Source organism: Artemia franciscana, chromosome 15 (genome assembly GCF_032884065.1).
Source record: "Artemia franciscana chromosome 15, ASM3288406v1, whole genome shotgun sequence".
Classification (NCBI taxonomy): Eukaryota; Metazoa; Arthropoda; class Branchiopoda; order Anostraca; family Artemiidae; genus Artemia; species Artemia franciscana.
This window is the reverse complement of record NC_088877.1, coordinates 15,952,528-15,979,968: the sequence shown is the minus strand read 5'-3', so window position 1 is coordinate 15,979,968 and position 27,441 is coordinate 15,952,528. Positions and strand designations below refer to the sequence as shown.

At 35.6% G+C, this 27,441-nt stretch overlaps 2 protein-coding genes across 2 annotated transcripts in view; both read right to left on the bottom strand.

The window, feature by feature from the left end:
* The window catches only part of LOC136036097 (zinc finger FYVE domain-containing protein 26-like), a 32,446-nt gene extending 9,395 nt beyond the window's left edge, over positions 1 to 23,051 (bottom strand). Inside the window, exons 1-5 of the mRNA XM_065718091.1 lie at positions 23,046 to 23,051; positions 19,489 to 20,673; positions 17,366 to 17,576; positions 11,868 to 11,999; positions 8,587 to 8,788 (exon numbers count right to left, since the gene is read on the bottom strand). Coding sequence (XP_065574163.1) covers positions 8,587 to 8,788; positions 11,868 to 11,999; positions 17,366 to 17,576; positions 19,489 to 20,619 — 1,676 coding nt within the window. The 5' untranslated portion in view covers positions 20,620 to 20,673; positions 23,046 to 23,051. The remainder of the gene's footprint in view (positions 1 to 8,586; positions 8,789 to 11,867; positions 12,000 to 17,365; positions 17,577 to 19,488; positions 20,674 to 23,045) is intronic.
* Positions 23,052 to 23,204: 153 nt separating this feature from the next.
* Positions 23,205 to 27,441, bottom strand: part of LOC136036542 (uncharacterized) — a gene marked incomplete in the record, with an annotated part of 69,223 nt that continues 64,986 nt past the window's right edge. Inside the window, 1 exon segment of the mRNA XM_065718847.1 lies at positions 23,205 to 23,378. Coding sequence (XP_065574919.1) covers positions 23,205 to 23,378 — 174 coding nt within the window.

Sequence of the window (27,441 nt, the reverse complement as noted above, 5' to 3'; positions counted from 1 at the left end):
TTTAAAATAAAGTTAGGAGGACTCCCTTCTTAAATCAACCTCTGTTTAATGGGTTAGATAATGATTGTCCTTTTTTTTTTTTGCTTAAAAGGTAAACCTTTGCTGGAAATTTGCAGGTGTTTATTTTGATTGCTTGGATCTTTAACTGAAGTATAGTTGACTGCATCAAATGTTTAGTTAATTTTTTTTTCTTCATTTTATCCAAATGTTTTGAAAGGAATATAAGAGATCAAAGTAACTAGTCGTCTATAGCTGACTTCACTATAGTCAAGTCGAGTACCGTTTTTTATTCCCCTTAATAGTGAAATGCACGAAAAGTGCGAAACCCTGATGTCTTATAGCAATCCTTGTACCGACATTAATTGTAGCAGAACAAGGGTTGGTAAACATACCAACAAAAGTTGAAGTATGGTAAAGGCCACCAAGTATTTTCAAAGCGATATTCATCAGTCATAATCATGAGCACAAGGTCGTTTATCTTACAGCCACACTCATAATAACATCATAAGCAAATATAACTGAACATTTTAAGACGCAGCAAAAACCTAGTTTATACTCATGTTAGAGATATTTACCCAAGTAGCAAAAGAGAAATTTTAAATTTACATATTTATTAGTCCAAAACGTAGCTTACTCTATGTATTATTGTCATTTAGATTCAAATAGGCAATAATAACTAACTTTCAAACATTGCCATCAGGATTTAAAAAATGTATAGAATTAAGTGAAAGGCAATCTTGCAGAAGATTGCAAACAAGGTTGTGTACAGGGGTGGCGGGTTAGGGGATTTACCCCCCTTGAAACGTTTGTCCGACTCGTAAAGATGTAACAAATGAATATAAACAAACTTTGATACGTATTTTCAAGTTTTTTGTAGCCCCCTCCCCCCCAAAAAAAAAATTTGGATACGTTCTTGATTGAAAATATATATTTTCAGAAGATTCCTATCTGGTTAGTTTAACCAAAGTATCATCTTACACATGCTGATGATATCCTTTTCCATTCGGTGTAGTAAGCATAGTTATTTGTTATTTTGGGTTTTCCCAGGCTAATAACCATTTGCAAAGTACATTTTTTTAAGCTAATTACAATATACTTTTTTCTAAGAAATACCAAGTACACTAATACTAACTACTTTTTCTTAAATGAGTAAGTCCTGCCTCGTTTTAAAAATAAGACAGTCTTTACCCATAACCAAAACAAGCATTGAGTTGGTTCAAAAACGAGCTAAGTAGTGGCTCCGTACATACTTATTCTTCAACAATAAATTTACAACAAAAATACTTCAACATAGTCTCCCCTGTAAGCCTCCATGGCCAGTAAGGAACAATGGAGAAATAAAAATAAAAACAAAAATATACCAACAATGGTAACAAAAAAAAATCTAAATTACAGGCTAGACAGGGAGTAACGCCTGATTTCAAACCAAACAATGAAACTGAAATAATCTGCTAAGAAACATAAAACCCAATCCAGATAAATGAACTCCAAGGGACCAAAAAAAGAAAAAAAATACTAGAAATTTTGAATTGTGGACTAGCTGGGTGCAAACAAGAGATAAATCATGACTCGGAGAGAATGTGAACAAAATTCCTGATAATATTTTCAATTTATTTAATTAACTGGACGTTTTTTACTTATGATCATGCACTATTACTTAAAACACTACAGGTCTCTGGCATCTTTTAGAGCAATCCTTCTATGATAATTCCTAAGGGTCCAAAGAAAAAACCGATAATGTATGCTTACCTAAATTTTACAACTGACCAAAGGTCACTTAAGATCCATAAAATTTCAATGGCCCCAAGAAAATATCGTTCAATATTCTACAGTCAGTTTCACAAACCCCTGCAAGTTAAGTTGTGTAGATGTTCCGTCCCTAGTTTCCCGCAGGGAAATCCTACCACGTGACCTCACTACGGTAGAGAGGTAAAAACACCATCAATTGAGTGCTAGGCTAATACCTACAGGGTGCAAGCCAGCTAGGGACTTACTGTTCAAGTAAATTCCGGTTAAAACATCCATGATTATGCCCAAACATCAGCAATTCAAGCACTGATATGGCATCGCCAGCAGGCGACGAGCTCCTACCAGAAAGATGATGGGAGTGAGAAATCTAGGAGCCCTCTGAAACATTAGCATTTTCTGAATATTGGATTGTGGAACGTCCGATCCATAAAACAGAAGCAACCGAGATACTAGTTGCAATAGAGATACATAAGTATGAGTCAATATTCCCAGCTTGTCTGAAGAACGATTTTCGATTTTGGTAACTATGGAACAAGAGGCAAGCATTATCTTTGACATCTACAGCCACCCGAACATAAGCAGTAATGGGTGTCCGCGTGGCATTTGAATTTCTAATTTCGCATCTGTTGTCTCAAATCCAGTCATCAGAAATCTGTAACCTGACAACACTTTTTATTGCTTCTTCCTCTAAAAAGCTTTCTAAAGGTTGAAGTCCTACCGATAACTCCGTTGATGTCAAGTGCTCACTATGCATTTTAACCTTTGTACCCTTCTTAAAAGGGTAGAGTCGAAAATAAGTTGAGTTGACCTAGACCACTACACCATGAGATATATTTGGTCGAGTTACCATCTTAAATAGATAACGTAATTTAGACCGTTGCAAAGTCCCAGTTTTTTTTCCCACTATTCCTTAGCATTGGGTTAGGTGGGTTCCCTCGCTTTCTCTATACAGTGAACTTTTACGTCTCAAGTGATTTTAAAAAATTGTCCCCGGATATTTCACTTTTTTTTTTTTTTTTTTTTTTTTTTTTTTTTTTTTTTTTTTTTTTTTTTTTTTTTTTTTTTTTTTTTTTTTTTTTTTTTTTTTTTTAGAGATATCAGGCTACCATACATTTTTAGAACAAGAAAAACTTCCTGTTTCCTCTTATTTGTGAATGATATTACCTCACACTTTTCAGGAGCAAACCTCACTTTAATTTTTGTGAGCATGCCTGGATTTTATCCAGCACAAGCAGTACCTACTGAAATAGGGTCCTCAACTCTTAGAATAGATGATAGATCATCAGCAGAATGTAATTCTAAGAGACTCAACTCGCTATTCATGACAGGGTTCCATACGGAGCCCTGGTATAGGTACGGAGAAATTGCTCTTCCTCCTTTAGGACAAGCTTTTAGAACAGCCTCCAACTATTTTACTCCCTATAACTCCCTATTTTACTCCATTCAACTTCACGACTGCTTGCTGATTCTTGTGCACACGGGAGCTTTACCTCTTTTTTCATCTTCCATGGAGTCATTTTATAAATTCAAAAGTAAAGTTATCAAATGTTCCTTCTATGCATAAAAATATGCCTATAGTATACTCCTTAGTTCCAAAAGACTCCGCTATATGCCAAGCAGTTGGTGCACAGCTGTTACTCTGAAGCATTCGGTCTTAAGATCTTTTGATTTTTAGAAACTAGTTTTTGGTCTCTTGATTACTGATCAAGTACCAATTCATTAATCGCTACATTTATTTTCAGTTGATAGGATGTTAGCGTGGCGAACCCGTAAGATCTGGAATTTGAGTAAACCCTTTTTCGAGCTTAGGTACAAGATACCTCGTGCTTTTTGGTTTAAGCTGTACCTTGAGAGTATTGCCTAAAGTGATGTTCCTTTAGCAATCCCAGCATGATGAGTTTGTAAAAATTTTCCCATTGAACTGGATCCTCTGACTTTGCTTAGTGCAGTAATCCTAGTTCTAGCCGACAAATTGACATTTTACAACATTTATTCTTCTCAACATGTAGTGCTATAATCTGTTTTCTGGGTGCCTTCTACATTTGCTAATCTACACCAACCTAGATTCCTGTAAAGCCAACAGATGGCGATGTTGTAATGCTTTTTGGGCAACTACTCCTAACTTGTCTCAAGCACCAGCATATTCTGCCCCTACATCCAACTCAGCAGTTAATACCAGAAAAAAAAAACAGCTAAGTCATAGCATCTTGTAGAACTAACAAGTTCTACAAGATTTCATATATATATATATATATATATATATATATATATATATATATATATATATATATATATATATATATATATATATATATATATATACCAGACAAATACATACAAGTGATCGGTGCTTTGTACGGGAATAACATTGCTGCGGTTAAGGTTGGAAATGAGGTCAGCAGCTGGTTTCGTATTAAATCAGGAGTTATGCAGGGTTGTGTTTTATCGCCCTTTGTATGGATCATTTTGACGAATTTTATCTTAACAAGCAATGGACAGGCAAGGGAAGACCACGGAATCAAATGGGGAGGAAAAGCTCTAATGGACTTGGATTATGCTGACGATTTAAGCATTCTAGAAGAAACTTAAGCAAAATGAGTAAACTTCTAGAGTTTTTGCGAGTTCAGGGTGCTAAAAGAGATTTGAAAGTAAATGTGAAGAAGACTAAGGCTAGAAATAAGTAAATATAAAAATGTGACATATAACAACGATATGATTGAAGAGGTGGGCAGCTTCACTTACCTTGGTAGTATTATTAGTAAAAACGGTGGGAGCGGTGAAGATGTTAATGGTAGAATAACCAAGGGTCTGGGTGTTTTTTAACAGTTAAAAAAAAGTTTGGAAGAATAGGAAGATAAGTATGCAAACCAAGATTAGAATATTGGAAGCTATAGTAATGATATTTGTCAAGAACGGCTCTGAAGCATGGGCGCTCCGAAAAGCATACGAAGACTTGCCAGATGTTTTCCAGAGAAATCGCCAACGGATTGTTCTGGATACCCAGCTGACTAATATTCTGATATTAATAATAGTAGGCTCAATGAAATTGGGGTTCAATCCCTCTTTCTAAGGCTACAATGAGAGAAAGGTTGAGAAGGCTAGGGCATGTTCTGAGGATGAAGGATGATAGATTGCCAAAGATTGCCCTTTTCGGCGAACCGTCTAGGGCTAAACAGAAAGTAGGTCGTCCGCAGTTGGGATGGGAGGATGTTATAAAGAAAGATTTAAAGGACATGGGAACTTCCTGGGAGGGTGTAGAGAGGGAGGGTTTGAATAGATCGGGATGAAGGAGGGCCGTGCAGAGCTGTGTTGGCTATATATATATATATATATATATATATATATATATATATATATATATATATATATATATATATATATATATATATATATATATATATATATATATATATATATATATATATATATATATATATATATATGTCCCCATATATACGGGTTGTCCCCTCCGCAATCCCTCGCTCTTTACGCTAAAGTTTGACTCTTTGCCACAATTCTACTTTTTAAAACAATTAAAAACTTTAGCGTAAAGAGCGAGGGATTGCGGAGGGGACAACCCATTTCATATACGGAGTAATTTCTGTTCGTTTTAAGTTTCAATGTCGCTCCTTACTTTCAGCTAAAAAAACTAGTTTTTTTTATTTAATTATAAAAAGGACTTACTTAAAAACAATAATAATAATTTATTTATAACCCACGAAGTACATTAAACTGTGGAGTAAACACACAAAAAAAGAAAAAACAAGACAAAAAACATAACAACATAAATAACATAGCAGCATAACAACATACAACATAAGTAAATTACCTCAATTCAAAAAATGGCCAAAGAGGGTCAAAAACACCAATCATTTGCCGAGTTTTAAGACATATATCTTTAGATAAATTTTTCAGCCGTGAGGGCGCATCAACGATGTCAAATTTAGAAACGACTGTATGATTCCGACACCACCGAGGCAGACGCAGCAAATACTTGCAATACTTAAAATATCCTGAGTGTATTTTCTTTGTATCCTTCTTGCGAAGGAGGAAAGCGAAACCAGAAATATAAAAAACAGCAGGGGCACAAAAACTAGAATAAAGACGGCATAGTCCTTTTCGGTTATACCGACCACGATTTGGTGAAATTTTCGCGTATCCAACTCGCATACTTTTCAGCACGCTGGACGTAATAACGGAGCAAGTAGACGAAAGTGACGTGGAAAAAAAGAGACCCAACCATTTAATACTTGCTGAACATGGTATAGTTGAAGAACCCAAGCAAAGAGGTGATGCTGGTGAAGGACACCCAAAACACAAAAACTCACATTTGGAGGCATTAATTGAAAGGCCTACTGTGGATAGTGCGGCTGAAAGCCGGTTAAAGTTGGTAGTTAGACTATGTTTTGTCCGGCTAAGAAGCAGAACATCATCAGCATATGCAACGTGACTACTGCCTAAATTATCATTGTAAAAAATTGACGGTTGAAGACGTTGGAGACACGAAGCTAAAACACATTTAAATATGCTCGGGGATAACACGGCACCTTGCCTAACGCCTTTTTTAACAGGAATATACTCCCCTATAGTACCATTCCACTTCACCCTAACTGAAGAATTAGCATACCAATACTTAAGCACGGAAACAATAGAAAGGTTAACACCTGAGGCTGCTAGAGAAAACAAAGCATTTGAATGAATTACATAGTCAAAAGCACTAGATATGTCAACAGTCAAACAATACAGGGGACTTTTTTGAGCAACAGCTTGTTTCATTAGCCGACCCACAATATGGTGAGCTTGAACGCAGCCCATACCTTTTCTAAAACCAAGCTGGAAGGGTGTAAAATTGCATTTGGAGTTAATGGCCGGTAGCAGTACATATTCCTGAAACAATAACTGCAGATGCTTTAGCAGTTCAGGACAATCATAAGCAAAAAACTTGAAGCAAAGACCATCACTATCGAGAGACTCAGACTTATTCACTTGCTTAAGAGCTCGGAGTATAACACCAGATTCCACCTACAACCCTTTAGATTGGTTGATACAAATTGGGAAGATTGAGTTGACAAGCTTTGTAAAATGATTTTGGAGATTAATATTAAATGAAAGCAAAATATTTTTATAATGAGAAACGAAGTCACATGGCCGAAGAGACAAATTAATTGGAGGTGAACACTTTACACTGTTTATAACACGATCCCAGGATTTCTTGACACAAGGACCATCCCAGGCATTCAGTCTCGCTCTACGCAGGGAATATTTGTACTCACGTTTGGTTTTCTGTTTTGTTTGATGTACTGAACCAGAAGAAGGACGATCACAGGCTATCCACATACGGAGCCAGAACTTAGCTTTTTCTTTAGCCATCTTCACTTCAGGATCAACTTTCCAAAAGGGATTGCGAGTACTCGTTCGCACGCACTCGGAGGGTACATCTTTTTTAGCGGCAGACTTTAGACAGAACACTATTTGCTGATAATACGAGTTTATATCTATCCGAGTTGAAGTTGCAGGAACAGATGTTTGCAATAAGTGGAAAGGCACTTTAATAGATGATAATAACTGGGACAATGTCAATACATGAAGTGGAACATTGGTATTTTCCTAATTTAACTTTGAGAACCACTTGGGAGAGTTACGTTGCACAGAGCTTGCCATGGAGCAAGATAGTTGGCACGTGATTGGTAAATGATCGTCGTCGATTTTAGAGTCATCCACATGAACTATTGATGAAAGTAGAGTTGAATCTGACACAATTACATGATCAAGGTTGGAAGTAAGACCACCACGATTGTGAATATAAGTAAATAGAAGATCTTTATCACCAAGATGGAATCCTCCGGGTAGTGAATCGAGAAAGATTTCAGATCGGTCAGAATTAGATAATAAGTCAGTGTTCATGTCGCCGGCGAGAACCCATTTGGTATTTTGTTTTGAAAGGTCGCTAAGTAGTGTTCGTAGGGGATTACATGCTTGTGAAAAACTAAACAATGACTGCACAGTCTTTTTATTACAGGGGAAATAAATGTTTATAAATGCGGTATCACCACATTTTATCGCTAAGATGTTAGTGTCGCTTTGCAATAAAATCGGCTGATTCTAATGTCTGAAACAGATGGCTAGACCTCCTGATGGTCTACCACGGGTTTTCTGGGCGGCTCTCAAGAAGGTATAATGGGTCCGAAAACGCTTTAGGCTATCAACATTCACTTTAGAGAGAAGGTGCTCCTGTAGAAACACAATATCATTTTCAAGCAGCTCACTAATCAGTAGATCCTTGTCTTTTGTACCATTAATATTAAGGGACACAACAACAAACAAGTTGCAAAGGGACAAACAAGTTGCGGGTGACTTGGATCTATAGTAGGAGCCATTATAAGCAGCTCAAGATATTTTTCCTCCCAAGGATTCTCTTTTTGCCGAGAAGAATAGTTGGCGAGTAGTCCCAGACACGATTACACCTTAGTTGTAGGGGATGGGAGTTTAGTCTACTTTTTTCTTCGTGAAATACCGAGTTGTTTATCTTTCCCTCACTTTTTCCAAGGTATTTCACACTATTTTGTCAACATTCGGAAGTTTTAGCTTATTCGCCTCCGCTCCCCACCCAATCAATTTTCATGCGTATGTTTATTGACTCTTTTATTGTGAAATCTCAATCTGTTCCATCAAAGTTCTTTCAGTGTACTCATTATATTTAGTTATCACATCAACTTTTCATTTTTGTAATCTATTTTCAGTTAGTTTTCTTTTTTTTAACTTAGATAAAACATTCAGACAAAAAAAACACGTTTACTCATTTTCAATTCTTCTTTTGAAATCATAAAAAGAACTTACTTCCAAGCAAGCTGTAGGCGACTTGGATCCACAGTAGGAGCCATTATAAGGAGCTCTAAAACACTTTTGACACCGGCTTCATCATCAAAAAGGGTTGGAATCCTTTGATTTTGTTCAGATAGTTTCAAAGTACTTCCTCGCTTCGATAGTGAACCAGAAGACTTCTTTTCCTGTGATAAGTAAGTCAGGACAGATTTTGAACCTGAAATTAGTCTTTTTATTTAATGGTACGAGAAAGAATATATGTAAGATACCGAATACTGTCAATCTTGACTAGGGGCTGGGGTACACAATACCAGAATAATGGCGAGGGAGGATCATAAATGACAGGGGAGGTAATAAAATTAGCGACTCAACGACAAAAGCAGTTCAGAACTGATAAAAGAAATTAACAGCTTAAGAAGCTCTTAAGACTCCTTAATTTGTTTTATAGCTTGGGGAACACAGAAGTAGAAATATTTTAGAAAGTGTTGATTTTGGACAGACTGATCATCTCCGCAGAATATTTATCAACCAAGGTCGAAACTTCAATAAAAATATTGTATATGCAAAGCAAAGAAACTGGGTAAAACAGAGGTGAATATGGGGCAGGAATTTCGGAAGATTTTCGCATGCTCACTCTGCGTTGATTTAATTCGATCGCCTGATTTGACCGATCGCCAGGTTTACTCCTTCGACCGGAAGTGCAATCAGTAAATGGAGGTAAGCTATGGACGCTCCTCGTGGTTTCCTTCCAGATATCTCCAGGAACCCATTTAGAGCTGGGTCGAATGTGGCTGAAATCACAGGGTTACACCATTGATCCCCGTTCCAAATCAAATAACTAGTGACCTCAGGATTTTAAGTCGGGAGCTCTAGCCACATTATATTTTTGGAAAAGAGTGGGCAACAATTATAATTCAAACAAAGTTTAAATGATACCACATGATACACTAAGGCCAAATTTGTAAACAATCAATACTACATGCAAGCATTTGGGAAGCAAGAAGAACAAAAATGGTCTTTGCTCCTGTCCTTTCTGTGAAAGCCCCATGAAGATATTCTTTCGTTTTATTTTCAGGTACACCAAATTATGTAATTTCCGTTAAAGGACCTTTCTAGTAAAATCGAGGATTTTAATAAAGTTACATATTTAATGAAAAGCAAATTAACTAAAATTTGTTGATAAAACAATTATCCCTGACCGCAGTTATCAAACTTGCGCTCACTCTCAGAAAAAAAGAAGAAAAAAAAAAAACAGATAGAAATAATTAACAACCATAACAGTGTCAAAACCTAACTTTAAGGGAGGGGAATGGGTAAAAACCTTTTGCCCATTTTCATACATTGACTCTAAAATAAGTTAATAAAAGGATTACAACAATTATGATTGTTGTAACATAAATTGTCCTGTATTGGTTATATATTGTTCTCCAGCTCCAAGAGCTTATTAAATATAAAAAAAAAAAAACAAGTTTTTTTTAACTGCAAATAAGGAGCGACATTAAAATTTAAAACAAACAAAAATTAGTCCGTATATGAAAGGGGTTGTCTCCTCCCAAATGCTTCGCTCTTTACGCTAAAGTTTGACTCTTTCTCACAACTCTACTTTTTAAAACAATAAAAACTTTAGCTTAAAAAGCGAGACGTTGAGGGGGGGAAAACCCCTTTCATATACGGAATAATTTGAATAAGAATTCAAAAGAAAAAAAAACTGGCTACCGTGAAGCATACTAGCGTGGGATGAAAATATTGAAATTAAGACTCTCCTATTTCGAATTTCACAAATGAAATTTTCAGTTAGTAATTAATTAAGGCTGTTTTTTATATAGCCAGTGTACACTGTGCTTAAACTGTGCAAATACACGATATAAGTAATCAGGCACGTAAAAGAGAATTTGTTTCTTAGTTTCTTATCTTTTAGATTCTCTATTAGCTTATCAACATTGAGCTTAAAAGGTGCCTAGCGCTTAGAGACTTTTTAGGAGGGGAGGGGGGCACAAAAAAACGGGCAAATACTTGAAATCGACGGGAATACCATGCAAATCTCTACATTTTGGAGGCACCTGGCGAAAGACGCCCTTGTCAGATATGTGACCTTCAGTTTTGTCTACAAACTGGTTCAACCTATGGCTTATATTCATAACTTTTTTTTTGTTGAAATGCAGCTTTTAGTCTTAGAAAGACATCTGAGGAGTCCTTATAAAGAAAAGACTCAAGAAGTGTTTGAAAGCCATCCTCAAGGAATTAGAGTTACTTTTTGACGGTTGCAATGTCATTTAGCATGACAAATTTCAACTACACCTTTTTATACTGAAGGACACACTTTTGAAATTTATGAAGCGAAATTTAAATTTATAGAAAGACGTTAGCAAACTGAATTTTAGAAATAGCCTAAATTTTCCTCTTTTAGACCAAATCGACCTAATTTCAGAATCCATAAGTCTGACCAAACTTAAAACATGACATTAAAGCATGAAGTAAAAATTATTAACTTATTAACAAAATAAGAGACATCGCAAGCTGGTTCAATCAATGGCTTATATTCAGAACCTGGGTTTCTTCAAATACACTTTTTAGTCTTATGAAGAAGGAGTCAATTAGCTATATTTCTTTATACACAGAAAGCAATATGTCACTTAAGGGCTCTACAAAAATACGTTTTTAAAACTGAAAACTACTATATTTCAGCGACGAGACCCTGTTGTCTTTAAAACTCAGTTTTTCTGAGATTATCGCTCATTTTTAGCATTTGATAAACAGAATTCTTTAATTTTAACTTAAAAAAAACTGCATGTTCTTAAGACTGAATTTCATATAATGCAGATATATTTTCACTTGCTATGCTCAATTAATAATAACCATAAGCATTTTTCCTTATACACCCATGTTTAATTTTTTTAAATATTAGTAAAAAAAAACCTGCACTTTCTGTGTGAGAACAGCTAATCACACGAAATTGTGCGCTTTTAAATCCATGGAAAAAAAAAACTTCGCCTGTCAAGCCCTCTAAAACAGTCCAAAATCATCAAAAGTTAAAATACAAAGTCTAAAATTATAACAACCTAAGACACATCTTTCGTAGAGCTCCAAGTTTGAGAGCTTCATTAAGATACTGACTACCAACAGTTTGTTAATTTTAATTTAGCCAATTATGCTAAGTAAGATAGCAGACTCGTCATACACTAGGGTGGCATGCAATGGAGAGAAAAAATGAAGAAAAGAATGAAGAAAAAGCGGGAATTATGTTTCATATGAAATGAAGAAAAAAAAGGAAAGGAGAAAACGATTTGAAGTGTTACCTAATGTTTTCCAAAGCTGTTCTTGGCATTCGGCGATATAATCGGAAGCTTCAATTTGTAGTTTGGTTACCTTTAGGGCGTGTTCAACAGCCTGCACCTCATCGTCGATCAGAGTGAAGCCCATTGCTATTTCTAAATATAGAAATCACTTTAAAATCAAACATAAAATTGATAGATACAATAATATATCTGATATTATTCGATGGTTATAACTCTGTTTTTCTATCCCCAAAATAATTATAAAGCTGCTATTATGTGTGCTCTTACTGTCTAACAAATGAACTGACGAAAAAAGGCTATAGGAAGATGGTCAAATCCAGGTAAAAAAGAAATGGTAAATAATCGGTTATATCTTAACTACCGGTATTAGCAGCAAAGAATGACTATTTAAAAATCCAGAGAAAAAAAGCAAAAAACTAATACAGCACAAAAAGCTAATAAAGCTGTGTAGTTTTTCCACGGTTTTACTCCATGTATAAGTATCCCTTTTTAAAACAAACAAGCCACATATCAGTCCAAGATCCAGTACATAGGCCTGATGCTTTGAAGAAATTTTACTTAGGCAAGGCCAACTGCATTTTGGGAGTTTACAAGAAAAAAAAAGGAACAGACTACTCTTTTTGGGTAGCTTGCATCTGAACAGACATGTAACACAGAAGGAGTGAGAATCAACAATCACAGCAGGTTTTCGTTTGAAAATAAAGCATTCGTCACATGTACCATATTGTTCCAGGTGCAGGAATCTCTTTTTGGCGTAAAAATTTCCTAACTATTCCTTAGCCCAAGCACAAATCGACAAGACTTTCATAGTCTTCTTTATTTTTCTTTTTTTTTAACTGAGTAGAAATTGTCCAATTTCATTATATCGCAAAATGTTTCTTATTTTTCAATCTTTTACTTGAAAAGCACAGGCTTGAAGACTATCGATTAAATATATTACACAGATTACATGAAATAAAAACCTCTTGTTGTTCAAGGACACAATAAATATTTGTGTTTTCTTACTATTAGCTGATTACTCAAGCCTCCTCCAAAATTGAAAATAGTTACTGCTCATAATTCTGTTTTATTGTTTTTTGACATAACTAGTTCCTGAACAGAGTTGCTGCGTTTCGATACCTTAAAAATAATTTCACGAACCTTAGCATCAGCTGACTTTCTCAAAAAAAAAAAAAAAAAACAAGAGCTAAGAGCTCATATGGCACTTGTACGAGGTCGGAAGAGCCAAGAGCTCATATGGTATGTGCTCTAGCAAAATTCTAAGAATCAATAAATTGCTTTAAAAGGAAAATCAGAGGCTTAATACCGGTCAGGATTTGAAATAGGAGCTCTGAGTCACGAGGTCCTTCTAAATATCAAAATTCATTAAGATCCGATCACCCACTCGCAAGTTAAAAATACCTCAATTTTTCTAATTTTTCCTCTCCCTTCAGCCCCCCAGAAGTTTGAATCGGGGAAAACGACTTTATAAAGTGAATTTGTACAGCTCCCTGACACGCCTACCAATTTTCATCGTCCTAGCACGTCCAGAAGCACCAAACTCGCCAAAGCACTGAACCCCACCATCTAACTCCCCCAAAGAGAGCGGATCTAGTCCGGTTACGTCAGTCACGTATCTATGACATTTATAAGCATTTTCCAGGATTTCTGGTTTCCCCCTCCAGCTCCCCCCAATATCAAGAGATCTGGTCGGGATTTGGAACAAGAGCTCTGGGACATATTCCTTCTAAATATCAGATTTCATGAAGATCCGGTCACCCGTTCTCAAGTTAAAAATACCTCAATTTTTCTAACTTTTCCAAATTAACCACCCCCAGCTCCTCCAAAGGGAACGGATCCGGACCAATTATGTCAATCTCGTATCTATAACTTGTGCTTATTCTTCCCATCAAATTTCATCCCGATATCTCCACTCTAAGCGTTTTCCGATATTTCCGGTTTTCAAGATTTCTGTTTCCCTCCTCCAACTCCCTTCAATGTCACCAGATCTGGTCGGGATTTAAAGGGAGAGTTTTAAAGCACAAGATCCTTCTAGATATCAAATTTCCTTAAGACCTGATCACCCGTTCGTAAGTTACCAATACCTCATTTTTTCTAATTTTTCCGAATTACCCCCCCCCCCCCAAACTCCACCAAAGAGAGCGAATCTGGTCCGGTTATGTCAGTCATCTATCTTGGACTTGTGCTTATTCTTTCCACCAAGTTATATCCTGATCTCTCCGCTTTAAGCGTTTTCCAAGATTTCCCCCCCCCCTAATGGCACTGGACCCGGTCGGGATAAAAAATAAGAGATATGAGTTTCGAGGTCCTTCTAAATATGAAATTTCATTAAGATACGATCACTCTTTCGCAAGTTAAAAATACCTCAATTTTTTTCTAATTTTTTAGAATTAACCTCCCCTCCCCCAACTCCCCCAAAGAGAACAGATCCGTTCCAGTTATGTCAATCCCGTACCTAGGACTCGTGCTTATTTTTCCCACCAAGTTTCATCCCGATCCCTCCACTCGAAGCATTTTCTAAGACTTTAGGTTCCCCCCCCAACATCCGCTTCACTAGATAAGGTTGAAATTTAATATAAGAGTTCTGAGACATGATATCCTTCCAAACCTCAAATTTCATACGATCACTCTTTCGTAAGTTAAAAACACCTCATTTTTCTAATTTTTCAGAATTAATCCTCCCCCCCCACTCCCCAAAAGAGAGCAGATCCGTCCCGGTTATTTCAATAACGTATCTAGGACTTGTGCTTATTTTCCCCACCAAGTTTCATCCCACTCCCTCCACTCTAAGCGTCCAAGATTTTAGGCTCCCCCCCTCAATTCCCCCCAATGTCACTGGATCCAGTCGGGATTTAAAATAAGAGCTCTGAGACACGATATCCTTCGAAACTTCAAATTTCATTAAGATTCGATCACTCTTTTGTAAGTTAAAAATACCCCATTTTTTCTAATTTTTCAGAATTAACTCGCCCCCCCCCAACTCCCCCAAACTGAGCAGATCCGTTCCAGTTATTTCAGCAACGTATCTAGGACTTCTGATTATTTTTTTCCACCAAGTTTCATCTCGATCCCTCCGCTCTAAGCGTTTTCCGAGATTTTAGGTTCCCCCCACCAACTCCCCCCGATGTCAACGGATCTGGTCGGGATTTGAAATATGAGCTCTGAGACACGATATCCTTCCAAACATCAAATTTCATCAATATCCCATCACCTGTTCGTAAGTTAAAAATACTTCATTTTTTCTATTTCCCCCCCCCCCACTCCCCCCAGATGGTAAAATCGAGAAACGACTATTTCTAATTTAAACTGTTCCGGTCCCTGATACACATGCCAAGTTTCATCGTCCTAGATTTCCTGGAAGTGCCTGAAGTAGCAAAACCAGGACAGACAGACAAACTGACAGACCGACAGAATTTGCGATTGCTATATGTCATTTGGTTAACATCAAGTGCCATAAAAACACACAGCGAGTTTTCCCTGCACCACGGGGAAGTCCCAATTAAATTTTGGAAAAAAAAGATAGGGGAAATTAAACATGTCAATGGTTTGAAAAGCTAACGACAAGCTAGTTAAAAAAAACACAATCTCTAACTAATTGAAAACGCTGTCAATTCAGTACGTACAGCATAATCAATATGTATCCTGTATCGGCATGGTTTTTCAACAAGGCGAGTAGCACAACAAAGAACTTCCAAAGCTGTCAAATTACTCAAGTTATACTTCTTTTTAGCAACCTTTTGATGTTTTCCAAGCAGGCATACTGGAATATCTTTAGGGACTGTCTTTTCCTGAACTTTTAAAAGGAAATTCTGCTCTCTTCAATGGCAGAAAAAGAAATTTATACTTTCTAATGATATAAATCTCATTAAATCTGAATATCTGCAACTTCGGCACAAAAAGGGATAATTTAAATGTTTTTGTAAGATTTTTAGGGAAGTGCAGTAAACTGACCAATTAAGTCAGAAATTGATTCAAATAAAACCAATTAAAAATGCAACAACGCAAATTGTAAGTTATAAAGAAGTTTGGGAATAACGGGTTGTAGATAATAAGTTTTGGAATTGACTACCAAACTAAGAGCTGACGGAACTGTTGCGGAGATACGGGCCCCACTTCCATGTTTTTAAACAGGACGTGTGGACAGGACATAAAGTATATATGTGCCAGCTCTTGCAATAAAGCGGTTGTAATATTTGAACTATTTCTATTACCTCTGAATTTTGGATCGTTTTGAGATTTTAAGTGCTATATGACTAAATTATTAGTTGTATGTGTTTCTTTATGATTATCTATATAACCAGAGTCAAGTCTTGTACCGTTTTCTTCTGTTGGTTAAAGAAAAGTAATCGCGTTATATCAAACCTCTCTACAACGTTATTTAAGCTTCTCAACTATACCAGTAGGACGCCTATATTACCAATCAAGCCGACCCTAAGAAAACGCTACCCTATTTTTAAGCAGCCTTAGGGCCGTACCCACACCCCCTCCAAGGGCAAGGCCTAGAGCCATTATAATACCACCACAAAATTTACTTTACTACATCTGGCGCCCCTTGCTTATTACTTTACCACGGAAGCAGATATCGGCTTTTATTTTTCTGCCCTTCATTCGGATCTCACATTCAAGAAGTATATGTAATGGCAAGACCGCCTAACCCATTTTTAATAGTTTGACCGCACAAACTAAAAGGTTTATAATGGACGAGATAGGGCAATTCTTTAAGCTATCCAATCCCCTTAAAACTTTCTTCTCAGATACTATACCACTTTATGTGTTTTGTTTGTTATTAACGGTCAGCTAGTTTATATATATTAAAATCGAATCAGTAATATGTATTGAACAAATCACAATGCCATTTTGACATGATCCTTTAGTTAGTTCACTATTTTTGCACTTATTTTCAAGACATGATTAGCCATACCTGCAATATACACCGAGGGTGTGACATAATTGGAAATTACATGCAAGATTTATGCAACATAGATTACATGACTACAGTTTTCGTAAATCCACAACAAAGAACTTGGCAACCCGTGGGATAAAACAGCCAACAAACCGACAGGGATTTGTCAGGTACTAATCTCAATCAGTTTGTGTAGTAGCTAGAAAAAGTAGACACACCTACATACAAATAGGAGTAGGAGCGAATCCAGTAGGATTCCGAATCCAGAGTAGGAGTGACACCCTCTAGATTTGTCTGGCACCTTCATTCGATTTTTTAAAAATAAACTTGCCAATTTGGTCAATTATTAGCGCCCTTCTAAAGTTGCCCCTCCCCCCCAAAGATCTTTCTCTAGTCTCACCTTTGAAGGAGGGGGGGTATCCCTCCCTTATGTTAATCACAGTCACAGTAGACTTGCACCTGTGAACGCCTATGGAAGAACTAGCCGTTAAACAAGTATTTTTATAGAAGAATTGATAAGCTATTTTATTCATAAAGATGGGTGTCATAAAAGATATCATAGCTTTATTAGTTTAGTAGAATCTTTGATACTTACTTGATTCTAAAAACTGGTTAAAATGTACTTCTGCTTCTTGTAATAGTTTTTTGCCTTGGGACATACGCTTAAAATCAGAAGAGTACATTCTATAAATAGTACAACATGCATGCCCAGCTTGAACCCAATCTCCAATCCAGGAATAAAGACGCTTAGCGGTGTGAAAAAAATACTTTTTTCGTAATTCTTTGCATACTTCACAGATATAATCCTAAAATAAAAAAGGCTGATGATCATAAGAATAGATAACTAACTATATTTAACAATAGTCAAACAGTTCGTGGAAACGAACTGTAGTATTGAGCCGACCCGGCTCAATAGTAACCGAAACTCTAAAAAACGGAATTTTGATACCAATAGTTACATCATAAGAATCACATTTTAAGGCTGATTTTCAATATATAAGTTTCATCAAGATTAGTCTCACCCATCAAAAGTTACGAGCCTGAGAAAATCAGCCCCCTTAAAGTGTTAAAGAAACACCCCTTAAAAGTCATAGAATTTTAACAAAAATCACACCATCAGATTCGAGTATCAGAGAACCCTACTGTAAAAATTACAAGCTCCTATCCACAAAAATGTAAATTTTGTATTTTTTTCCAGAAGACAGAGCACGGTTTATTTGTTTTTTGTTTTTTTTTCCAGGGGTGATCGTTTCGACCCGATGGTCCTAGAAAGTTGCGAGAGGACACATTCTAACGGAAATTAAAAGTTCTAGTGCCCTTTTAAAGTGAACAAAAAATTGGAGGGCACCTAGGCCCCCTCCCACACACACTTTTCCCCGAAGAACCGGATCAAAATTTTGAGATAGCCATTCTGTTCAACTTGGTCGAAAACCTAGTAAATATGTCATTGGGGATGACTTACTCTCCCACAGTTCTCGCGGGAGGGGATACAAGTTACAAACTTTGACCATTGTTTATATAGTCATGGTTATTATGAAGTGTACAGACGTTTTCAGTGAGACTTTTTCGTGTTAGGGTGGGAGTGATATATGAAATATAAATAGTGTGATAATAGTGATAAATAGTGATATATGAAAGAAATGGGCAATTATTGCAAAAGTCATAACACCCCTAAGGACTCAGGGGGTTGTGCCTGGCTTAGAGTATATGGGGTTGTATATAGTAAATCATAATTAATAGAATGATTTATTAAGTAAAGCATGTGTTCATATACTAGAGTAATGATGTGTGTTTTTTTGAATCCATATAAAAACGTACAAAAAAACTAAGATATTAGCAAAGTTTTTCTATGACGTAAAAAACGACAAAACTGTAAATGAGAGAAAACAGAGCGCAATAAACCGAGATTAACTCCCATTTCAACAGCGTCATAAGCATACTTAAATTTTATTGGCCTTTTACTTAAAATATAAAACAAAACAAAAGAAGAAAATTTTGGATATGTGCGAGTCAAATTAAAATATGCGTCTTACACGTTCCAGAATCCAGATTCCTCTGTGTTAAGCATTAAGTCCAAATTATATTCCAGTAAGCTTAGCCAGGAGGACCCTTTCTAATTTGTAGACTAAATCTGCAACTAAATCTGCTCTTAGAACAGAGCATATTTTCTCTTTCATATGATCTGGGACATTTTTTCTCTTTCAAATTATTTGGCACTCAAAAATTTTTCTCGCTACAGTTACCGATCAAAGTTTTTATTTTCAGAAAGGCGATCTCCAAGCTAGCTGGTGCAATGAATTTGTTGTTAATTTGCCACTGTTTAGCTTAATTTTAAGCATAGAATTAGGAAATAAGGCACAAAGCTAAATCAGCAGGGTTAAGGACTTTTTCTGCCACTAAAGGTGTCAACAATCAATACAAACCTAGTTATAGAAATAATAGTTTATCCTGGACGAGCATCCTTCACTATAAAAAAAAACGAAATACATTTCTGAAGGTATAAAATGAGAAAATCGTCAAGTTGTAGGTTCTGAAATTTTTTAGCTTCTGAACTTTAAATGGTAAACAAATCTTGAATTTTCGAAGAAAATATTTTTATTTTAACAGATTCCGTTTCCTTCTTTTAAGCGTATCCACCACAACCAGCTGGTTCAGGTAATTAATTTTTCAGAATAAAACAGAAAAAAAAAAAGAAAAAAAAGAGACAATGAAACTAACCCTCCAAAATTCCAGTAGCGGATCTATTTGTTTTATCATCTTCAAAAGATCTTCCATGCACCCGACCTGACAAGCTGGAATCCAAAATCCGTTAACAAACATTTCAACAGGAGCTTTGTTCTTCTTTGCATATTGAATACCAGCCGAGAGCATAGAATGTCGAACGTAAAAAGACAACAGTGATTCAGGTGACCCATAAGTTTTCAAATAAAACTCAGCTTCATTTAAACAACGATCTCTGCTTGAGTATTTCACTTCTTTCAAATCAAGTAAGTGTGTTAAACTTCCCTCGCAAATAGCATTAAGCCTGTCAAGCCGGCTTTGCAAATAATGCGGATTGTTATCATCCAAATTGTTATTTCGTTTTGATAAAAAAGCCCTCTGGGTTTTCGCCAATGCTTCCAATACATTTACCACCTCATCTAATATAGGAGAAACCCGTCTTGGCTCAAGGCATTTGCTTAAACGTGATCTAGCTCCGTTCAAATTTCCCGCCCTTAAGCAAACAATGCCCCAAGACGCCCAGACTGTTGCTGCATCAAGACCGCATTTTGTACTAACCTCCAAAGCCAACTGCCACCTTTCTTCGTCTATAAGTTTCTGGCGTAGCTGACGGAAATTCGGCTGTTTTTTATTAATTAAATGGAAGCAACCAGCCGCTTCCAGAAGAAGTACAACTTCCATGCGGGAGGATATTTCATCATGGCTTTTTATGACATTATTCAACTGCTTGAAAACATTGTCAGGTACTTCATCTTCAGCCGAGTATACACGAGTACTTTCTGAGGAAATTTGCACTTTTGCAGCTAATATTAGCGATTTAATGATCTGGAGTAGAAAACTACGATCACTAACTGCTTTTAGACTTAGCGAATCAAGCAACTTTTCACACATGTTCAGCAAAAACATTGAAGTAGTCAAAAAATTTGATACAAAGCCCAGGATATTAAGACATAGCTGAGAATCTGGAGCCGACTCGTAGGCAAATTCAGCCCTAACTATACTATCATGCTGATAATCTCCTGTTAATATCCAGGTTAATAAGCCCTCATCACGCTGTTGAGGATTAGTTTCATGTTCAAAAGATCTACTTAAGCTATTTGTTTGTTGATTTCCTCGCATTTCTTCCATTAGCTGGAAACAGTCATTGCAAACTTTAACAGGGACAACGCCATATCCAGATACCTGACAAGAGAAAGAAAAAAGGATCAGGAATCTATAAGACATAAAACTAATAAGACACTAAACCGAAACAATCAATAATATCCCCTATAACAAACAGAGCTAATATTCCCTATAATGACACGATTTCCACAGCTTGCACTCTTAATTACTTTTTAATTTAGCATTACTGGCTGTCATCAATGTCCAGTCGGCTCATCGATACTTTTAGAAATTGCCAATAATTTTGAAACGAAAATATTACCTTTTGTATAAATCTAGACACGTTTTCAGTTTTCCTGCGAAAACATCAAGTTCTTCACATAAAAAAAGATTTTTGGTGTATTTCCCTAAATTTACCATAAAAAAAAACTTGAAATTGCGCGGAGTTCAATAAGTAAAAGAGCTACGAAAAGTAGAATTTAAATCTTGTTCGAGATGCAGTCACGTGATTTACAAATTCGTAAAATCAATTTTGGCAAAAGTGCAAGTGGGCACCTCGGGTCCGTAATGTGGAGGCGTCCGAGACATGATTATTTCCTTATTACATTTTTATATTTAAGTAACTCATAAACGTACTTTACACTCAAGCAATTTTGTAGGATTTATAGCCTCTTCTAAATCAAATAGACCTATCTCATATTTTAACAACTCCATAGGAGGGTAAAAATACTATTTCGAAGCTTTTGGCAAAAATAGCTATCTTTTTGAGGATTTAAACACGCTCTTCCTATTGTCACCGATTGAGGAATTCTTTTGAAGGTAAGGTCGAAACGTTCACTGGACAATTCAACTTTCCGCATTTACGGTCTTAAAAATTCTCGTTTTTACCACCGTTGAAAACAAAAAAGCTGATGTCATATCTAAACCATCCTTCATAATGATAAACAAAGCTTAATAAGATATACAGTTAAGCAGCATCTAGATGAATTGAAAAAAATGTGTCAAGTAACTTACCAAATGTATCAAGACGTACTTGGGACAAATTGCGTACACATTTAACCACTGTTCACAATATAACACTTTACTTTGACCCAAACCTCTGAAGCATAAGCATCAAACTTTTTTTTAAGGAGAACCGAAATTGGCTTTAAAATATATCCCCACCATTCTTTGGAGTTTTTGTTCCTACTATTCTCCACCTTTTTAAGGAAAAATTTAAAGTATTGATTAACAGGCTTGTCAAGATTACCTCTTCACCGTGATCGATTAACATAACAAAAAGCACTTCTTTCCTTGCCTGTCACTAAATATTTCCTTATATGTTATATTACAGTGTTTCTTTTTCTTGTTCTTTATTTGCAAAACATTTTCTGCAAAATTTTCGTCATTTTGTTTTTTTCCACAAGTTCTTGTGGGTCCTAAGTTTTAATGTCCTTAAGATGAGTTAAGACCTATCTTAGAGTTAAAAAAAATTTACTAAATCTGGGACGAAGAAATTTACAAAGTCGCATCTATTTTTACTAAATACACCAAATTTTTAGCGCGCATGGCTACCGCCGAAGGCGCACCGTCAAACATAGATTTTTACTACAGAAGGATAATTAATAGGAGTTTTACAATCTTTTTTTTCTCTTATGTCCTTTAATGTTTTGCTATAATTTTTGCAGTGGAATTTGGGCAAATTTATTTTCAGTAGAGATTTAACCAGCCGATCTTCGTGCAGGAATATAAAGGACGAGCATAAACTACCATAAGTAGGAATTGGGCTGCTACCTCCTCGAACCCCAAATTATTCACGTTTTACTGAAAAAAGATTCATAATTTTTAAAAACATTTTTTCTCCTAAAATTTATGAAAAATCTAAATCCTAAACAAGTTTCAAAAAAAAAAAATCTTAAAACAAGACAGCCAATTTAGCTTAAAAATTTTGAATGAAACGTTTTTTCGTCCTTATTTTTTCGTCCTTATTCTTTTAATATCATTTCATTCAAAAGTATAGAAAATTGAAAATAAAAAAACTTTTTTTTTAATGTTGATTGGTAATTTTTTAAAATAATACGATAGTTCTCAGTTTGTAGTGAAGCACTAAAGCTCCAGACACTCTAGCCATTTGAGAGAGAGGGGCTGCTCAACTCTTTATTTGTGGTAATTTCAGATCACTTTGAACTTTATTTAATCATTTACGGGGATTTATTACTATAACTCCTTTTAAAGGAAATTTTTTACTTGTTTTTGTTTTCAATAAAAGAATTAAATTAATTTAACTCGTAACGATGACATATATATATATATATATATATATATATATATATATATATATATATATATATATATATATATATATATATATATATATATATATATATATATATAACACAGTAAAGACAATATCTACGTGTATACTGGACGGCAAGACTATGAAGAATGTCAAAATGAAGGTACAGAATAATCACCTCTATTCGGTGGTTGGAACAAGACGAACAAAGGGGTATGAAGAATGTACATATGAATACATAGAATAACTACCTCTGATCGGTGTTTGGAACAAGACGAATAAAGGGCTATGAAGAATGTAAATATGAAGGTACAGAATAATTATCTCTATTCGGTGTTTAGAACAAGACGAACAAAGGGCCATGAAGAATGTACATACGAATACATAGAAAAATTACCTCTATTCGGTGTTTGGAACAAGACGAACAAACTACTCTTCCACACCTTCGACAGTGATGACGTCTATTGAACAAGGAAAAAGTTATCATCCCACAGCACATACAATCCCTGACCTATAAAAAATTAGAATTAAACAGTAATAAGAGCTAATTTGATATTTTAGCGAGAGGCTGTCTATAGGATCGTTTCTGTCCCGGGGACAGCAGTGAATCGGCTTAAGCCGTACTTATCCAGGAGTAAACGAGATAAGCTATTTTACAATTTAAATGTATAAAAAAATAGGTGTTTTTCAATATAAATCAATGTCAATTCTAATAACAGAATACGATATTTCTTACTTCAGTTGATTCTTGCCCGGTTCAGACAAGGTTTCTAAGCCTGCAGACTGTTACTTATCCTGTACAAAATTAATATTCACCCTAAAATATGTTGGTGTCTGCTATATGATACATCCCATTTTGATTCAAAATATTCCATCATTATATTAAGTGCTCACAGCCAATTTTCCGTGATCGTTTTTTTCTAGTAGAAATCCATTGTGCCTGAGCTTATTATAAATGTTAAGCTGACCTCAGCTTAACATTTAACATACCTCAAAAATTTAACATACCTCAAAACCTAACATAATTCAGAAATTTTCAATGAATCAAAACCCAAAGAGTTAGAAATAAGAAAGATAAGAAATTAGCCTAGTCAAATACGTAATTATTAAATATAAAATTCAGGTAAGTCAACGATAAATTTGTAATTTACTACTATTCTAACATTCTGGTATAGACAAGTATATTTATAGCCAATAGAATGATATGTTTCATGAGTTTTTTTTACTACCAATACATTATTTCAGCTAAATGCTATTCATTAAATAGTGTTTCATATAAAATAAGGAAGTAAGTATGACGGCACTAGACCCCTAAGGTCCAAACCGGCGGTAGTGATCTCGGTTTCGTGGCCCTTCAGCCAGGAATTGCAATGAGGGGGGGCTTGGGGCCAGCCATCGTTTGCTTTCGCACACCCTTCCTGCATACCTTCCCCAGTTTTCTCCAGGTTCCCATTAAACGCTGGGTCGACTCTGACTAAGCTTACAGTCACGCGACTGATCCCCGTCCCAAACCAAATAACTGGCTATGCCAGGGATCGAACCCATGCCCCTTGGACAAGGAATTCTCAAACCAGCGCACCAACAACTTAGCCAGAATGCGTTTCATGGAATAGCAATTTAAGATCCTTACATACACCTAAAGAAATTTTATTTTTGCTTTTATTTTTTGCAGACCCATTATTAGTGCTCAACAGAGGATTATCTAAGATTCTGTTTTGGGGCGGGTTCGTTGGTCTAATATAACCTTTGCTAAAAATGCATAATTTTTTTGGAAAATACTGCATTTTTTGGAAAATACTGCGGAAAATAATGTTGACTTATTAGTGCTTTTAATATTAGGACTTTTGGGAAAATGACAATATTTTACTCGTTACTTTCCATTTCTTGAATTTTTTTCACACTATTGTGAAACCTTTCACAAACACACCTTTAGTAAAAGCCCTCAGTATAGAGAACATAACTCAATATCAGAATGGGCCTTTAGCTGGTTTTATCTATGACAAGCAGTCATAAATTGTCGAAGCTACATTTATTTAAATTTTTTATTCAGTTTATTAAGTAACTTCCCACTTCGTTAAGAAGGTATAGTTGTAGAAACTTAGGTGAGAGCCCATTCGATTCGAAATTGAAAGTTATAGTACCCTTCTTATGAATGAAAATGACTGAATTAAAGAAAAGGGTAATTTTTCACAAAAAAACGAGTTTTTTTATATTTACGTACTCTAAAGAGTGTCAAAAAAGCAAGGATTAACAATTCTAAGATAACCAATCGATTTTTTATGGTCTAATTATTAACTCAGATTAAGATCCCCCTCTCATCCAAAAAACTCTTTACACTTTGACGTAGATGCCGCAGCAAGTTTATTGTTCAATCATTCATAGACCTCTAACTGATAATAACATAAATGCTGCAGTGATTACCAATATTAAAATTAAACAATGTAACTGAACTATCAACTGTAATTATCATGACATAACAACTAATAATTGATATGAAATTATACTACTTTTAAAACCTATTGAAACTAAGAAAATTTTAAAATAAATCCCATTCTTTATCCAAAAAGACCAAACCTTAGGTTACGTACTGGTTGTACGTACTTAAAATACCCTTATTACTAGCCTGGGTATTTTAAACCCTCTCAGCACAACTTGTACCTTACAAACTTCTTTGGGTCACTAGAAATTATTCAAAGTTTTCATGAAAGGTTGAACTATTTTGTTTCAATGTTTATTCTAGTATTTTCAGATAAAAAGTTTTATGACCGAAAAATCAGTAAGTTTCAAAATATGATTTTGCTGACTCAAAGGAAACGGCCTTATGAAGATGCGTTAAGAAAGAAGTTATTTCAAGAAACATTTTCATATCTAATGCTGTAGATGTAGAGAACATGACAAATTCGTGGAAGAATTAAAACTATTGTGCCGTCATTTAATTTTTTCTATTCCCAGCACAGCTTTTGATTTGCCATTCATAGCAGCTACCTTGTCATAATTTTAACCATGAATTTAATCGGATCCGGAATAAGCCCTTCAGATTTCCAGGGAATAGAAAAAACTAGTTCTAGTTCGGTGGCATTGACAGTGACAAAAATAGGCTTACTGTGTGCCCTGATATTTTACATACTCCTACAAACCCTGCTTTCCCTTAATAATTTTTCGGCAGTAGAATTTATCTCAGTTTATAGGTCTGAAAATCTTTACACATTGCCAGAAATTGGTAATGTCATTCCTATATTTATGAAGTGTTATATTGTGGAAAAATTATATCTAACCTGTTATTGCGATATTCATATAATACTGATCCACTTATTCCTGAGATTTCTATACAATAATAATTCCACAAATTATTTTTGATTTATTTAGTAAGTCTTTAAAATTTACTGATTGCAAAAAGACAAATTATTCGCTGATCGGTGATGCAAAAATATCCAAACAGTTCTTTTATCCAATTACTCTGTTGTTAAAACTGACACTGAACTAGACTTGGCGGGTCCAAAACAAGCAACTACGCCTCCTTCAGCTATTCGGTGACATGTATTTTGAGCTTTTTTTTGCTGGTTTTTAACACGTGTCTCTCTGTTGATTTTTTTTTGTTTTTTAATTTGGGACCGACTGCTACCAACAGCTGAATAACTGAACATGGAAATCTTTTTCAGTAAAAATTGAATTCTCGATTTTCACAGATTTTCAAAGATATATATGATTGTTCAAGTTTCCACCTAACCAAATTGAACAACCAGAGTTCCCTTTCAGGGTGTTTGGTACTTTATAAGTGAACACGATAAGATGGATAATGGACCTGCATCTCTATAGAACTGAACTTTGTTCCTACTCTTTAAATATGAAAACATTTGCTAAAGGCTTTTGATATGGGCTTTGGCACAAGAGATATTACAATTAGATCTGAATAAAATCCACTCTAATACTCTACCTCCAGAGTTAGGTCACCATTGCTAGGCTAATTGCTTAACTGTGATGACATCCACAGGAGAGTCACAATTTTTTATTTTAGTGGCCCTTCAGATCCACTCGTTAACCCCTGGTTCCCACTGCTGCGATTTCGCGCAAAACCCTGTGACATGCGACAAATAACACAAATCGTCCGACAAACGACGCAAAACCATCCGTTGTGCTGCAATGTCGGATGCGTTGAATAATTTCAACTCATACGACAAATCGCATGTGTTGTTCTGATTAAAAAAATAAAAATCATAACCAAAGTCATGGAGCTGATTGAAAATCTTTGGCTTTTCTAGAGTTTGTCGCAGCGACGCAGAAGTCTGCGTTTCTTTGTGAACCTCCATCCAATTCTGTCGTACGTCTGTTCCGCCAGAAAAAAACCGTGTCGGGATTGACGCAGCATTGGGAACCAGGGGTAACAGACTATCTCTCAAGCAAATTATTATCGGCTGCTCTACTGTCTTCAAAAAACCAAAGCAACCCATAACACGTCCTTAAACTTGAGCAACTGTTTCTCCAAACTAATCTGCAAGACGGGGACTAGAACAACGCATATAAATGAGTTGTACTCACCACTTTTTTTTATTTACTACGATAATAATTTTGCCTAT